A 16,803-nucleotide genomic window follows, 5' to 3' on the forward strand; every position below is an offset into this window, starting at 1 on the left:
AAGGATGTGATGTAACTGATGGTGGTAAAAGTATGCATGGAGCAGGAAAAAGTTTAATTGATCAAATTTTAAAACTTGTGGAAATGTAAGGTGTTTGGTTTGGTGGGGACCCATTTCACTTCTGTCATACACCTTTTGTTTTTTTTCCTAACAAGAATTAACATTGTTTACTGATAGCTGGTGTCTTATACCACTGCAAAGACCATGTAGAAAGAGCATAAACCAAAAAATAAAAACAAAAAAAAACATACCTGAAGTATACATCTGTATACAGACTGTCCTTCTGTTGATTCTAGCCATTACTCCAGGGCTCATCCATATTCTCTACTTCTTGCCTAAGTATATTTTTTTAAAGAACTTCAAAACATGTTTGTATGTTACACTAAGATTAGTGTATAATCAAGGTTGCTTTTCTAAAACATTCAACTTTCACATTATAAATGATTAGGGCATTTAAGATACTTTCAATACTAGGCTTTAGGGGCTATACATACTGACAGAAAAAGAAACAAACCTAAGTTCTGACAATAGTCTTAGTTTCAGCTGAATAAAAAAACAACAGAACTGAAGCTTTCCATGGTAACAGTTCTTTAATTCAGCATCAACAGAACTCTACTTTGGGACGTTATGTTTTTTTCTTAATTTGATTAAGCACCTTTATCTGTCAAACAAGAAACATTAAGTATTAAATTCAGGTCAGGATTGAACTCCTTACATTGTTAAATCTTCCCTGGAAGATGCAACAAAAATCAGTTTGTTTTCATGAATCATAAAATAATATGTCCTTTCTGAGCAGTAAGGAGCTGCTTTAGCATAAACCAGAGCTTAAAGTCACTTATCAAAAGCCCCCCTTTGGTTTAATTGGTACTCAGAAATAAGTCAACACAAAAGAATAACATTAACACATTTTCCCCCCAACTGTAAACTAACAGTACAGAAATACTGAATATTGGCTATATGAACAGGAACATCAAAGATCTACGTTTGGGCGTTGTCACCATTTTGTTTTTGCTGTCACTCTTTTGCAGTGAGAGGGCTTCAAGAGATTTAAAGTTGTCTTTATTGACATTGGCCAGACTTTCATTTGACCTTTTTGTTGGTAAAGAACAATTCAAGGGTGTCAGAGACTGAGCTCCTAATAACCCAGACTGCATTATGGACAAGCATCCTCTTTACTTACATCCTTTTTTTTGGAAGATGGAAAAAACATCCTATTTCAGAACCTCCTGCTATACTGAACATCGTGCTGGGAGATACTTCATAGTTTGTGATCCACAGGAGTTCCTCTGAAACAAGCCTACTTGAACTGATCCCTTCAGTGATGTCCACTTGATACAAATCGGGACACTACTGTAAAAGAATAACAAATCCATCATGGCAAAGACAACAGGAAGGGTGCACGGTTTGGACCATTATAAAGTCTAACACAGTTGCCTGTGTTCTGTAACAAAGTAAGATATTTTGGTAGTAAATTCTAATCTAGTGGAGGAAGAGATCGCTCAGTTTTAAAATCAAGACTTCTCTAATGTTGGAATGTATTTAATGTTTTTAGTAAGTGACATCAAATTGCTAAAGTTTTAATAAAAATTAGAATCTATGAATTTTTACCAAGGTAAAAAAATTCTGGTGGTGTCTTTGTAAAAGAGTAACAAATCCTTGAGGTGTGTAACACAATTTGCTTCCACAGGTAAGAGGAAATACTTCTAAGTTGGCTAAGTATGTGGAAAAGGAGTGCAGGCTGTTAAAAAACATTTGGGGTTACTTAGAACAGTTTTCCACCGAAGGATCTTACCCAGAGATGTATGTTACTAGCGAAAATCCATTGTTGAAATGCATCACTTCAGACAAAATGTTAGCAGATCAGAATTTGTAGTCTGTGGAAGGGGGATGGTCGTACTGGAGGATACCTTCATCACGGTTTACAGTGTAAGTGGATTTGCGTTTAAGTTTTATGAGGTTTGAATATACGTGGTAGCTTTTCTAAAAAAAATTCATAATAGTATCAGAACTATCACTTTTACAGGTAAATATTTGACAATAAGTGTGCACCACAGTATACAGTAAGAATCAGCCCAGCAGGTTTACATGTACTATTGCAAAATAGGGAAAATTTGCTAGTTTATAATATAAGGGAGTAGCAGCTTTTTCACAGGTTTTCTTGAAGCATGAATCACATTTCTAGCTTAATTTTTTATGAACATGGTTTATAAGACCTTTGTGTATGATTTTCCCAGTGAAGATGGTTTTTTGTCAAACATATGCCATATTTCCAACAGCTATCTACTGATTACAGCACACTCAAATGTCAGTCTTTTTCTAATTGTCCTCAGGCTCCTTTAACTACTAATGAGCAGTCACCTCATCCTGTCATCCACTTCTCCAAAGACCTACGTTATAACCAGGTTGTAGACATGAATCTTGCCTGCAGGAGCTCTGGTAGATGATTAGGAAAAGTATATCTTTAAAGCAATTTAGATTGTTAGTGCAAAGGCAATTTCATATAGACAGCTAACAAAGGTGATCAACCAGACTTTATTATGGTATAACAGGAGGGAATTCATAGATAAGCACTTACTTGAATGTCTCATCATTGTATTCAGATGCAGTTTTTTTCCTCTTTGAAAAAAACAAATCTTTCACTGCACAATGGCAAATAGCTAATATGAAGCATTTGTACAACATTTTTAAATGAAAAAAATTCTTAAATATTGATACCTATATGATATAATCTCTAAAAACAGGAAAAAATCAAAATTATCATTTAATGGACTGTCAGGACATACTTCAAGTGTCTTCAAGTTTGAGTTAAGCAATTAAATTTTTTAAAGCAAAGTGTTTAAAGTGTTTTTAAGGTACATTTTATAAATATATACAAAACGTAGGTCTATTTGACGCTCTGTTCACTCAGATAAAATTTATACTGCAAATCTAATGATATGCCATCATCTCCAAAAATTATAACCCCTTAGAGTTAAAAACAAAACTAAACAAAAAACATTTTAAAGATTAGTCACTGTATGAAACCAAAAAGGGAACCATTACAACTTAATGGAAAAAACTTTATTTTGAAAAATGTTTTCATCTGATTCTAATGTATATTGACTTATGGATTTGAATAATTACATGAAAGAGCTAAAGGGAGGGGGGGAAATTAACAGTACTCTAGCAAGGTAAAGAATAAAAATCCCTCTTTTTCCCCTAATTTCTAGTTTGACAGGAGGGGTCACCCAACAGAATCCTGTCCGTAAAAACAGCTCTAGTCCTGTGCTTTGAAAAACATCAGGCTGCATATAATTCTTAATACATTATGTGATGCTCTTGCCCTTAAGACTTCTAACAGGAGCTATAGGTTCCAACCTGGCACTTCAGGTAATGAAAACGATGACCAAACAATGCTTTAGGATAAAAGTAAGAATGTATCATATCTTCCGAGTTTTCTTGAAGTAGATTGTCAGATCAAAATCTTTAGTTTAAAAAAAAAAAACCTGAAAAAGACCACCATCCTATTGCTCAAAGAATTGCACTCAAATGATTTATAAAATGGACTGGGCTGACACTGGTTCTTTTATGAAGTCATTTAATATAAAACTTCATATTTTTAGCAAGGATGAGCAACTGCAAAGATCTGTTACTCCATTATCCTCTGGTCTTCTAGTCTACTTTGTGTTGAATTTATCTAATTCAGATTTTGAAAACTTTAATACCATTTTCTCTTTGTTTAAATACCAGTTCCTTAGCTGTGTAGTCTTAAAGGGTAATCTGCTTTAAATTCTCAAAATCAGTACCAAAAAAATGTATACAGTGTATTCTAATTGCTAACATTTACAAAACTTGCACCCCATCAAATTAAAAAAGAATAAGACTCTTTAATAGTGCATAGAAGGCACAAGAGCTTCTTAGTATATTTACTGAAGCCGAACATTTTGGCATCAACAAACACACCACTGTAGTTTATCTTAAACTCAGTTTCCAAACAGCACACCATTCAGTTCATGTGGGACTAAATTTCCAAAAGGATATGACTTTTGTTTGATGATCTGCATAATTTAATCTTAACAGGTATTTGAGGACCTATGTAGTTTAACTGTCATACTTCTGATGAGAGGAAAAAGAAATAATATAGATGTCAATGAAGGATTAATCCATTGGCCCATCAGAGATTCTTAACAAAAATTCAATGTTTGCTATGTTCAATAGAATAACCTAAAAAGAGACTTTTAAAAGCTTAACCAGCAAAAGAATATCATAAACCAATCTTCATAATTGTTATTATAGACTTCCCCCATTTTCAGATAATTAAAATAAATGAAAAATATATTTCTGATGTAATAGAAATGTATTAATTCTGACAAAGATTTTCCAGCCAGTTGAGCTCAAGCTTCAATGATCACACTTCTTTTCCAGCAGGGAACAAAGGCTAGAATTAAAGTCTGGCAAAAAAAAAAAAAAAAAGGATGGTCATCTTCAACTGCAGGCCACTTGAAATTTGTGATGAATTCATAGTTTTTACAGTTCACGCAGCCTAAGGCTAGATTCACATCAGAGGGAGTAAACAAGTCTCATCTGCTACCTCCACCTTCTCGTAGGTAACAGGTTTTACGAATAAAGCTTATCATTATAACGTTACGTGAAATCTTTTAAATCTCAATATCTTAATAGTCTCAATTTTCTGAATCAGAAAATCAGAGGATCAGTGGGTTTTTTATGTGGTAAGTTGTGCTCCCCAAATATCTGGGTGAAAACTGGCCCATGAATTTATTCCAAGTTTTTATGATAGAAGATATTTTTGTCTTGATTCATAAACCATAACTACTTTTAATGTTTAAGAGGAATTTGTGTTAGTTGAAACAATCTGTATACTGGAGTAAAAATGTGTTATGTTTTAAGCAACAGCTCAGAGAGAAACGGTCAATTCACATTCTGCATATCCAGCCAGAGGGGGTGGAAACAGCTAGTTAGTGGTGCCTTCCTGCGGGAAGCCTCTTCCATCCATCGACAGCACTGATTACCTTGGGATGAAACAGAAAACATGAAACTCTCGTGTTAACTCTAAAACTACAAGCAAACAAAAAATGAACCAACTCATTCATTGTTGCAATAACATCCCTTGTTCAAAATTAAATGTTTTCTATACTAGAAGGCTCATCAGATGAGTTCTTGAATACAGACAGAACTTTACATCAATTCTCAAACTATAATACACACATACAAGAGAAGAGGATCTTGTTAAAATGCAGAAAATACAGATTCTGATTCAGTAAGTCTAGGGTAAGGCCCACAATTCTGCATTTCTGTTAAGCTCCAGGTGATGTCAATACTGCTGGTTTGGGGCCCCAATTTGAGCCACAGGGTTCTATGTTCTTAGTTCTGAATTGGTCTGAGGCCAATAGGAGTTTACAAGTGACAAGTGAGTTGTGAGGGGATTTAGGGAAGTAATTCTGGAATACCATGTGCATAGAATCACAGCATTTTCAAGTTTCTGTTGTGTAAGAGTGAAGGTTGGGCAGGCTAAGTTGAACCTATACTTTAGCACTATTATGGATTTAGGCACATTTTCACTGTGTGGAAACTATACTGAACCAAGAAATATTTTATAAAAAGGTCACAGGTCATTTACTAATGTAGTTGAAAAGGGAGAAGAGATATCATTTAGTAATATAATCAAATTAGGTGTATCAATATCAGATAATATTGTTCAGTATAAATGTGTATTGAATGAATTGCAAGTCTGAGGTATAAAGCAGGAAAAACTTTAAAAAACTATTTTGACTATCAGCTACCTTAGGAAAATTCAATTTTTTAAGGAACTTTTCACTGGTATGTCAACAGAATGAAAAACATTACATCAGAAAACACTTTTTTTTTTCTTTTACGTCAACGCAGTTGATTTTTATGACCACTACTGTCATATATTTAAGTGTAATAACGTCAACTTTCTGTGAGATATTAAACGTCAATGATGTTATTTTATCACCCATTTACCAACTGTTTATTTAGAACCTACTATGTGTCTGGCACTGCAAAGGGTTGAGAATAATGATGAACAAACACAACACTGATCTTGTCAAAATACTGGGAAATCTACCAGATTTACACACAAAGTTACCTTACTATGTAAGCTTATAAAATATTTAACACAGATAACCTCACATACAATGGTAATTATAACTAATTCAACGTACTAAAAAAAATCCTGTGAAACTTTGTATGGTTTGCAGAACTATGTTCTGTAAAATACTTTGCTTGTGGTATTAGCTAATGATTCATGTTTATATAATCAGTTATATTTTAAGAATTATTTCCAGAAATTTACACTGTATTCGCTAATTAACCAAATTAAGAACATTAAATTTTCACGATCCCAACCATAGTTACAATCAATCTGATCTACTATACCATCATATAGAGTCATCTAAAACCAAAACACTGGCCAAATGGCACACAGAATTACATGGCTATTCATCAAAACCAAAACCAAGTAAAATAAAAACCAGATATCCATGAACTACTTCGACACAATTTTGTTTTAGGTGCTACTCTCTTGCTAGGTCACAGTTTTATAAGTAGAGAGTTATCTTGATAATTTCCATGTTCAATTCTTCATATATTTTTTTAATTTTTAAAAATTTTATTTAAGTACTGTTGATTTACAATGTTGCATTAATTTCTGCTGTACATCAAAGTGATTCAGTTATACATATATACATATATTCTTTTTCATATTCTTTTCCATTCTGGTTTATCAAGGCTATTGAATATAGTTCCCTGTGCTATACAGCAGGACCTTGTTGTTTATCTATCCTATATATAATAGTTTGCAACTGCTGATCCCAAACTCCCAATCCTTTTCCCTTCCACCACCCTCCCCCTTGACAACCACAAGTCCAATTCTTCATATTGTTTATTGTAACAGTACACATAGTTGTTTGATTTGTTAAGATGTTTATGGCTTTGTTCCAAAGGGGCTCCTTATTGTAGCTTTTTATTGACTGCAGCCTTATAAATAGATTTCACTTTAAGGAAACTAATTTGGAACTACAGGTTTAAAAAAATTACGGGTTAAAGAAAATGACTCGGAACACCTAGTATTTTAAGGATGACACATGCTCTGGGGTCCTACTGTGACCAAAAATAGGGGTGGCAGAGATGTGTGCTAACAAGATATAATTATCTTGTATTTAGACCCAGTGAGATTCAACTAATGGGTGGTCAAGAATAAGACCACTGGATATCCTGAAGGAAAGAAAAAAAAAAATTGCATGATCCTATGAAATGACAAGACAATTGTCATGTAAAATTCGATATTTTAGGATCAATCTTTGCTATTTAATGCATTACTATAAAAATGAATTTTGTTCAACTTATATTTTATCAAGTTAACCTAAGTACTAGCTAACATTCAAGCTAAATGCATGCCCAGAGGTCTCCAGCATGACTGATGTAATCCCAAGGGTCAGCTAAGACATCTTGTATTTGAGTCACTCATAAGTAAATGTTGGGACTTCCCTGGTGGTGCAGTGGTTGAGAACCTGCCTGCCAATGGCAGGTGACCTGGGTTCGAGCCCCGGTCGGGGAGGATCCCACATGCTGCGGAGCAACTAGGCCTGTGCGCCACAACTGCTGAGCCTGCGCTCTAGAGCCTGTGCTCTAGAGCCTGTGAGCCACAACTACTGAGCTCGCGTGCCACAACTACTGTAGCCCGTGCCCCTGGAGCCCCTGCTCCACAACGGGGTGGGGGGCCACCACAGTAAGAAGCCCGTGCACCGCAACAAAGAGGGGCCCCCTCTCACCTCAACTGGAGAAAGTCTGTGCGCAGAAACAAAGACCCAACGCAGCCAAAAATAAATAAATAAATTTATAAATAATAAATAAATAAATGTTTATGGAAACTATTTGCCCTAAGAGAGCTAGAGAACTGTTGAAAATATAAAACATAACAAGAAAGGAAGAGCTTTTCTTACTTCCGTGAAGTATGGGTAAATTTTGTCAGAAGAGTTAATTCTCATTCTCCATGGTAAGCGCAGGATTGCTCATACCTTCAAGAAAGGACGTAAGTTAGCAATTTTTGTTGTTGCTTTTGAACAAATAGGCAGAGACTTGTTTATTCAGTCATGAATCCTGCCAGTGTTTTTCCAAAAGTGACCTGTACGTAGTATGGGTATTTAGAAGATGTTACATAGAACACACACACACATACAGTATAGTTGGCCACAACCGGTGTCACAAAAAAAGCACTTTAAAAACAGTTAAATATATACACCTGAGGAAGTAGGGGTGTGAATAAAATAACGTAAGAAACATTGAGCTTGGCACTTCTCACACTACCTTAAATCACTGTTTTCTAATTCTTCATCTACCTACCTCATTCTTGTCAAACTAATCTTGGAGCCCTTTCTCGTCTCACCGTTTTCGTATTTCTCTTCCTTCTTTTACAGCATCCTTTAAACTTTAAATAACTTCTCAAGTTATCACAGTAACAGAAAATTAATCTATGTCTCCAAACTAACAGCACACAGAAACCAGAAAATCACTTCTACATTAATGTAGAACCATAAAGTGAAATATGAATCTCTTCTGAAAGACAGTTCTTTGTCTTTCTACCCCCCAAATAAACATCACTTCTTTGTCTCTAAGGAAACTGAGGGATTCAAAAGGCAAACAGGTGTCATCAATTTTGTTCAGGTAATACCTAGTCCCTCCCATAGACTGAAAAATGGAATGGAATGTTTGAAGGTGAAGAGACAGACCAAATTATGAATGCTCAAATCACGGGGATCTTCAGAGGGCATACGCATTTCTCAAGAACAAGACTCTTTAAAGAAAGAGAGAATGTGACTGATTATATATTAAATAATGACTTAAGAATGTTTACTCAGGACTATCCGTTTGTTTTTCACTAAATCCCAAAGAGATTTCAAATAAACCAGGAAACACTTTAAAGTACAGTAAGCCAAAGTCAGGCAAGCACTAGGAAAAGGTCTGAAGAAAAGACTAGAAATGAAGGGGAAACATTTGAAAACTTAAATAGGTCAATTTGGAGGTTTTCTGGCTAACAGTGCCTTAATTGATTCGCACTCAGGAGACCACACATATAATATACACACACCCCTGCACGTATGATCACATCTTTTGTTTAATACTTAACAACCCTGAGAAATAAGTAGTATGTTAAAGATGAAGCTAAGTCTAAAGGAGGTTAAGTAACTTAACAAATACCACACACTGATTAGGTGCCCAAATTGGGCTTTGATATCAGGTCTGTCTGCCTTCAAACACTTCCTTGTTTTTTGCCAATAAACTATATTGACCCATATCATCAGAAGATTCAAATCAACAATATCAAGAGAACTGTGAGTGGGATATGAAGAAATGACAGGTAGCTAAAGTTATAGCAATTCTGTAGTGGCTTTACTTCGACATTTTGAAATGGATAAAACTTTTGAGTAAAAACTACATAATCTGAGATCCCTTTCAGTAGATAGTTTTCAACCTTTTGTCTGAGCTTACTGCACTTTTTCCAATTTTTAAATAAATTATATTTTGAGTTTATCATTTTATTTAATATGCGGTAATAAAGATTTGGTTTTCTAAATTGGAAAAAGGCCATGTAAATCTATTTTTCACAAAATGATTTTCTACAGCTTCCAGACATTAATCAAAGCACTTCACAAGCAGTTCTTTGAAAACAGTTCTATATTTACAATGGTAGTCTGCCTCCAAAACAAGAAAAATTCTACAGCTAATAAGAATGAAAAATTTTTACCACTTTCACCTTTTAAAAATAAAATATATCGAAATAGCCGAACAAGCATACTCTTACCAGCTTTACCTTTTCCCAGGTTTGTGCTGTTCTCTGTCCAAGATTGAGAATCAGTAAGAAGGTGGCTCTGGGACTCTCTCAATGGCTTTGCAGGAAATTGATGGTTTTCAGGACTGAATAACAATAATTATCATCATGATCATTAGGTTAACTCTTGATAGTATTAGGGTGAGTGTTTTGCAAAGGATGGAACTCAACCCACTTGTGGTGCAAGATAATTGCAGGAGTTACACAAGAGAATTTGGGGAAAACAGGAACAAGGCATTAAATCACACTGACTCACAATGAACAAAGCGTTCTCCCTTCAGTTCACTTTTCTTTCTTCTGATTACAATACAATGACAATCTCTGACTTTGGCAAATCTCCATTCTTAATATGGAGAATAGGCCTCAGCCTAAGACTTTAGCAGGTAAGGGAATCTAGTTAGAACTTAACAGTATTTTATTATTGATTTTATTTTTTTTTAAGTTATATTCTATGGCAAATTATACTAATTTCTCATTTATGACAGTGATATAAAGTTTGGTTTAAAAAAATTTTAAGTGGCAATTTAAAGAAAAATATTAATTTTACAAGTGGAAAAAATATGGAAAAAAATACATGAAGATGATGGTAGAAAGATAAGTTTGAGAAAAACTGACCTACTTATTGTTTCTAAAGTGGCCAAACTGGTCTCGACAAACAAAGAATTCTCTATCTTTCTCTATAAAACTGAAACAACAAATTTGAACGTTATCTTGCAGGAATGTTGAAAACATCTGACATTGTCAGGTCTTAAAAATCTGACGTTTAATTTGGTAAATAAAGAGTTTAAAAGAAAGACTTTAGGTTTTAAAATTTAAGTAGACATGCCACATATGACATATTAGATGGTATGAAAAAAATGTACATAAAATAGCATTTCATTTAGATTAAAAAAATTATTGGCACAGAAACTATTAGTGTATTATTTTACAACACACCAAAATAGAAATTATAATAATGTTCAAAAGAAAAACCCACTTAAAATTCTTCCAAGAGTAATTTCACATATTTTAGTTGACTATAACTATTATATTTTTTAAAGGATATGCCTTTGCTCCTTAACAATTACCTCGTATCTAAAATTTGAGACTATTTCAATTTTGTGCTGCTTTAACAACCCCTTACTAAAATTTTGGGAGGAAAATCTTAAAAAAGAAAAGCTTGTCTCCTATTCATATGAAATATCTCTTTAACTCTAATTCTAATTATTCCTCAGGAAAGGGACCTTAGACTAAGTACAGCTAACTAAGTCCTGGTTTAAGGACTGCTTGGAGATTCATTACTGCCAACAGGAATCTAACAAATGGCAAGGATCCACTCATTCAACAATACTCATTGAGTATCTGTTACATCAGTGAGTAAAGTCTTTGATCTCATGGAAGTTTTGTTGTAACTGAGGAAGAAGTATAATAAATATATAGTAAGTCAGGTGGTAAGGAGAGCTCTGACGACAGTAAAAGACAGTATGAAGGGAATGGAGGGGCAAGTTACGATTATCCAAGGGTTTCCAAAGGCGGCCTCTACTGTAAAGCTACACCTGAGCAGAAAGTAAAGTGAAGGCACAGACCGTTCAGGTATCCAGAGGAAGAACCTTTAGGAATAGGAACTGGCAAGTACAAAGCCACTAAATAAGGAACATGCTTGGTATATTTGAGGACCAGCAAGATCCGTGTGTCTGAGGATTGTGAGTGTCGGGAAGGTGGTACGGGGTGACATCGAGAGGTGTTGGGGAAGAGGTTAGTCAGCGCAAGGTAAGGACATTCATTAGATTTTATTCTGAGCAAGATGGACAATCAGTGGAGGGTTCTGAGCAGAAGAGTGACACAATATGATTTACCCTTTAAAAGGATCACTCTGACATTTTAATGGAGAATAAACTGGAGGAGGGCAAACATGGAATCAGAAAGGTCAGTAACGAAGGTACTGAAATAATCCATGTGAGAAATGATGGCTTGGACCAGGAAAGCAGCCTTGGAGGTGGTAAGAAAAGTATCCAGGTTATAGATAGATTTGGAGGGGATATCTGACAGGATCTACATCTGTATATACAGGGTCCCTGAAAGAGAGGAATCTAGTATGACTCCCAAGTTTCTGGCCTGAGCATCTGGGAGAATGGAGGTCACTACTACTGATACATGAAAGAATGAAGAAGAATCGAGTTTTGGGTGGGGCAAGGGTATAGATGGCTTGGAATCAAGAGTTCTGCTTTGCACCTGTTCAGCTGGCAATGACTTTTAGATGTTTAGGTGGGACCACTGTGTAGACAATCAAATATACAACTCTGGAGTACACAGGGGAGACCAGCACTAGCCGTAGACAATTCACAGGGGCTAATCGGGGGAAATTATAGAATTTTGTAGAAGAGACTTTAGCTGTCAAAATCCAATCTCAACATTTAAAGGAAAGGGAAGAGAAGCCCGGAGAGGTTACGTGACCTCTTCTAGATCACCTAGCTGGGTAACAGTGCCAGAACTAGGATTTCTCCCAACGCCCATTGTACATTTAGTAGGAGAGATACTATCTCTAAAACCCAAATAGTCTTAAACTGCAAAAACCTCTTAACAAGGATAAAAAACATTATTGAAAACTACTGTTAACTTTTATAAAAGCAGGAAAGCATTCTAAGTAATTTATTAAAACTAGATTTTTCTGCCCTGAGGTATATAAAAAAAAAAAAATTAGCATTTAGCTCTGTGGAATTTTAAAGCCAAAACTCACAGGGCAGGACCCAGTAAGACTTTGGTGCCTTTGAATGTGACACACGTGAGAACGGCCTCCTCATTAACTGGTAGAGTCTGGACTGCACATAGCTCACTCTAGGGATGGGGGGGGCAAATAGGTTTCATCTCATGACAATTTAAGATGACTTTGGAATGGCTGCCAGAATCACCACCTTGAGAAGGATGCTGGGGTCACATGAGGCTCCAAGGGACAAAGCGCCGTGATCAGTAAGAAACACGAACTAGATGGGGAGACTATAAGCACAGGTGCTATGAACACAGCATTCCAGCAACTAAGAAAACCTTTAAAATTTAACTAATGATATTATGGTCATGCTTTTACTATTGGCTTTCATTTAAAAATCAGAGGTATGGTCACATCAAAAAAAAAAGTCTCTCTTGAACATGTAAAAAAATGTTTCAACTTAAAACTTCACGTAGAGCATTTTGAAACGTTTAGATAGTTTTGCCTTTTGGCAGTTAGTAGCCAAGTCAGAATCCAATTTCAGGTCTTCCTCAAATGCCTGATAGACTGGAACCAAAAGAGACTTAAAGCAGTAACCAAAGTCTCCAGACAATGAATTTCCAAGACTCCCTTCTTTCTCTCTCCACAGAAATGGCTCAGATCATGCTTAGAGGTCTTGGAAGAGTACCAAGGATATGGTGCCCATTGCTAACGGGACTGTCAAGCAGATGTCTGGGATTCCACTTCATCTCCAAAGGCCTGATCCAGGCAGGGAAGTTTTTAGATCTCTTTATAATGGTTACTGCCGAGAAGAAAGGCCCGGAGGGTCAGAGGGAAAGTTTAACCTGTCTGCTCACCTGATCACTAGGGGGACTAATTTGGACTTACGTTATTTTCTTTTAAGCACCACATTTTAAAAAATCAAAATTTATTTCCGTTAACAAAAATGTATAGAGAGTTAACACCTGTTTACTGACCACCCAGATTAATAACAGAATTTTATAATTATGACTGAAGCTCCCTATGTAACCCTCCCCAGTCATACTTTCCTCTCACCCTCATTCCAGGTAGAAACCAGTGTAGTAAATTATCTTAAGTTCTTAAAATTTTTTTTCAAAGGAACATATAATTGAAGGACGCAAGAGGATAAAATATATTCTTTGAAAGTAAAATAGAAAAAAAAAAATGGACTCACTTTTTAGATGATGAATTCAATCCTGCAGGAGTAGATGGCTGTTCAGGATCCTGGTTAACAAGGCAAGTTGGAAAGGAGCAGCCATCACCTAGACTGTAATTAAAATAAAAACTTACAATTATGCAGTAAAAAAGATGATCTCTGTGAGTAGAACACAGCTATATTATGGACAAAACGTGTATATCAGACATTGGCTTGAATGTGGTATGTTTACGGAGATGTGAGTCAACTGATTTCCACATTGACACAACAGTGAGTCATAAAATAATACTGTAAAAAATAGTTTTTATGCAGAATTACAGAGTTCTTTTGTTGGATTACTTCCATTTTCAGTCTAAACCCTGAAAATTTTCACAACAAAGTACCTTGAAAAAATGGGTAGCAACCAGTACTTCTTCTCATCACCAAAAACCTGTCGCATATTTTTACTGAAACCCAAGCTGAATCCATTCTTATCTGTTCCATGTCGAAATACTGGACTTCTAAATGCCTCTAGAAAAGATGGTAGAGCAATTGCATGAGTAAAGGGCACATCATCTAGCAACCCCTATAGTTAGAAATGACTGAATTAAATGCAGAAACTCTGAACACCGATGGCTAGCCTCCTGTGACTGCTTATGTGCCTATCAACAGCCCTGCAATGAAGACTGTCTGTTCTTTTAAAACAAACATAAAATATGATCAGATCTATTTTAGTTTTTAAGTAACCCTTTTATTCTTGCAGCAGCACATCTGCATTGCAGAAAATCAGAAAATGCAAACAAGCAAATAAAACTTTATATCTTCTAAATCTTTATTAAATGGACGGCTGGATGGATAGAGAAAATAATTACAAATGTACATTTTTTTAACCAAAGTGCGACTAAAGATACATTCTACAACCTTTTTTCAGTTAATAAATTCCATTTTCCAATTTCATTAAAATTTTATCTCATCCAATCATAATTTTTTTTCTAGCTGATCAAAAATGTACTTTAAAGCTCTTTGTCCAAACCAGGGTCCAATGCAGAGCCGTACATCATAGCTGGTTATGCCCACTCTGCATATGGAAGCTGAGGTTCAGAGAGACCGTGCAACTTGCTCAAAATATCACAAAAAATAAATGACAGAAGTGGACCTTGAACAAGGTCATCAAATTTCTGTCTATGATGCTACATTTTCTTCTTAAATAATGCCGAGATGCAAAATCTAACATGTTAGTTTTGGGGTGCAAATAAACATAGAAGTGTAATGATTTCTGCCCATAATTTAAAAAAGGAAAAATATAACTAGCAGAGTCATGGTACTATGAAAAATGTGATTTGCAAGATCCTTAACATTTATCAACCTAGGTTATATAGCTTTTTATAAAATGCTTTAATAATTATAGGACCATACTGTCCAGAGGAAGTCCTTTCAGTGTTACAAGTTAAATCTAGACGTTTCTAGAAGTTAAAAGCTAGTAGAAAAATTTACGTTTGAAAAATAATTTAATTGCTCTACATATAATTTGAAATAAGGTACTTTGTTTAGAAATTATTATACCAATATTTTCACCTTAATAGTACTTGCTGGGATAAGATTTCACCTGAATCCTAAAAATGAACATTCACTGACTATATACTACAATTAATCTTCACTATTATAATAACGGAATCTCATAGCCAGTATCACACTCTTTTGATTACTATAGATTTGTTGCAAGTTTTATAAACAGGAAGAACTTAACAATTTTTTTTGGTGGATATTGTTTTTGCTATTTGGGGCCTCTTGAAATTCCATATGAATGTGAAGATTAGCTTTTCCATTTATGCATGAAAGGCCATTGAAATCGTAATCGAAATTTCAATAACCTCCTTTGGGATGGTTCACTGATAGTATATAGAAACACAACTGATGTTTTTGCATATTGATCATGCAACTTTGCAGATTTTATTAGCTCTAATAGTTTTTATTGTGGATTCTTTATGGTTTTCTATATATAAGATCATTTCATCCACAAAAACAATAGTTTTACGTCTTCCTGTGCAATCTGAATACCTTAATTCCTTTTCTTGAGTAATTTCTCTGGCTAGAATTTCCAGTACAGTGCTGAACAGCAATAGTGAAAGACGGAATCCTTGGTTTATTTATTTAGGGCAAAGGTTTATTTTTCATCATGGAGTATCATATTAGCTGAGAATTTCTCATAAAGTCCTTTGTCAGGTTGTAGAAGTTGCCTTCCATTCCAGCTTAAGTGTTTTTATCATCAAAGGGTGTTGTATTTTGTCAAACACTTTTTCTGTTACAGTTGAGATAAAAATGTGCTTTTTTCCCCTTCATTCTATTAATGTGGTATATTACCATTGATTGATTTTTATACATTGAACCATCCTTGCATTCCTGGGATAAAAGGTTATATACCATGACAAAGTAGGATTTAACGTGCTGCTGGATTTGCAGATATGTTATTGGGAATTTCTCCACCTATATTCATAAGGAATATTGGTCTATAGCTTTCTTTTCTTGTGATGTCTTTGTCTGACATTGGTATTAGGGCAATGTTGGCCTCACAGAATGACTTAGGAAATGTTTCCTTCTCTCCTAATTTTGGGCATAGTTTGAGAATAATTCATGTTAATTCTTAAGTGTTTGATAGAATTTGATAGAATCATCAGTGAAGCCAACTGGTCCTGAGCTTTTCTTTGTTGGGAGATTTTAAATTACTGATTCAATCTCCTTACTTATTATAAGTCTATTCAGGTTTTTATTTCTTCTTGAATCACACTGGTAGATTGTGTTTCTAGGAATTTGTCCATTACACCTAGGTTATCTAATTTTTTTTTAAATTTATTTTTTGGCTGCGCTGGGTCTTCGTTGCCATGCACGGGCTTAGTTGCTCCATGGCTTGTGGGATCTTCCTGGACCAGGGTTTGAACCCGTGTCCCCTGCATTGGCAGGCAGATTCTGAACCACTGCATCACCAGGGAAGTCCCAAGTTTACCTAATTAAACTTTTTTATTTCTGCAAGGTTGGTAGTCATGTTCCCACTTTCATTTCTGATTTTCATGATTTGAGTCCTCTTTTTTGCTTTCTAGTTATAGGCTTGTCATATTTGTT

General features: G+C 35.1%; 1 protein-coding gene across 3 annotated transcripts in view; it reads right to left on the minus strand.

Annotated features, from left to right (window-relative positions):
• Nucleotides 1-16,803, minus strand: part of ZDHHC2 (zinc finger DHHC-type palmitoyltransferase 2) — a 74,881-nt gene that overhangs the window by 3,720 nt on the left and 54,358 nt on the right. The window contains exons 9-15 of one of the 3 annotated variants that reach the window (XM_032618524.1): nt 14,091-14,217; nt 13,726-13,818; nt 9,830-9,933; nt 7,962-8,036; nt 1,793-5,009; nt 1,181-1,350; nt 252-335 (exon numbers count right to left, since the gene is read on the minus strand). In XM_032618524.1, coding sequence (XP_032474415.1) covers nt 7,996-8,036; nt 9,830-9,933; nt 13,726-13,818; nt 14,091-14,217 — 365 coding nt within the window. In that variant the 3' untranslated portion in view covers nt 252-335; nt 1,181-1,350; nt 1,793-5,009; nt 7,962-7,995. Of the gene's footprint in view, nt 1-251; nt 358-1,180; nt 1,351-1,792; nt 5,010-7,961; nt 8,037-9,820; nt 9,934-13,725; nt 13,819-14,090; nt 14,218-16,803 lie in introns of all 3 variants that reach the window. The other 2 variants (XM_032618521.1, XM_032618523.1) reach the window with 2 other exon arrangements.

This window comes from Phocoena sinus, chromosome 21 (assembly GCF_008692025.1).
Source record: "Phocoena sinus isolate mPhoSin1 chromosome 21, mPhoSin1.pri, whole genome shotgun sequence".
NCBI classification, from domain to species: Eukaryota; Metazoa; Chordata; class Mammalia; order Artiodactyla; family Phocoenidae; genus Phocoena; species Phocoena sinus.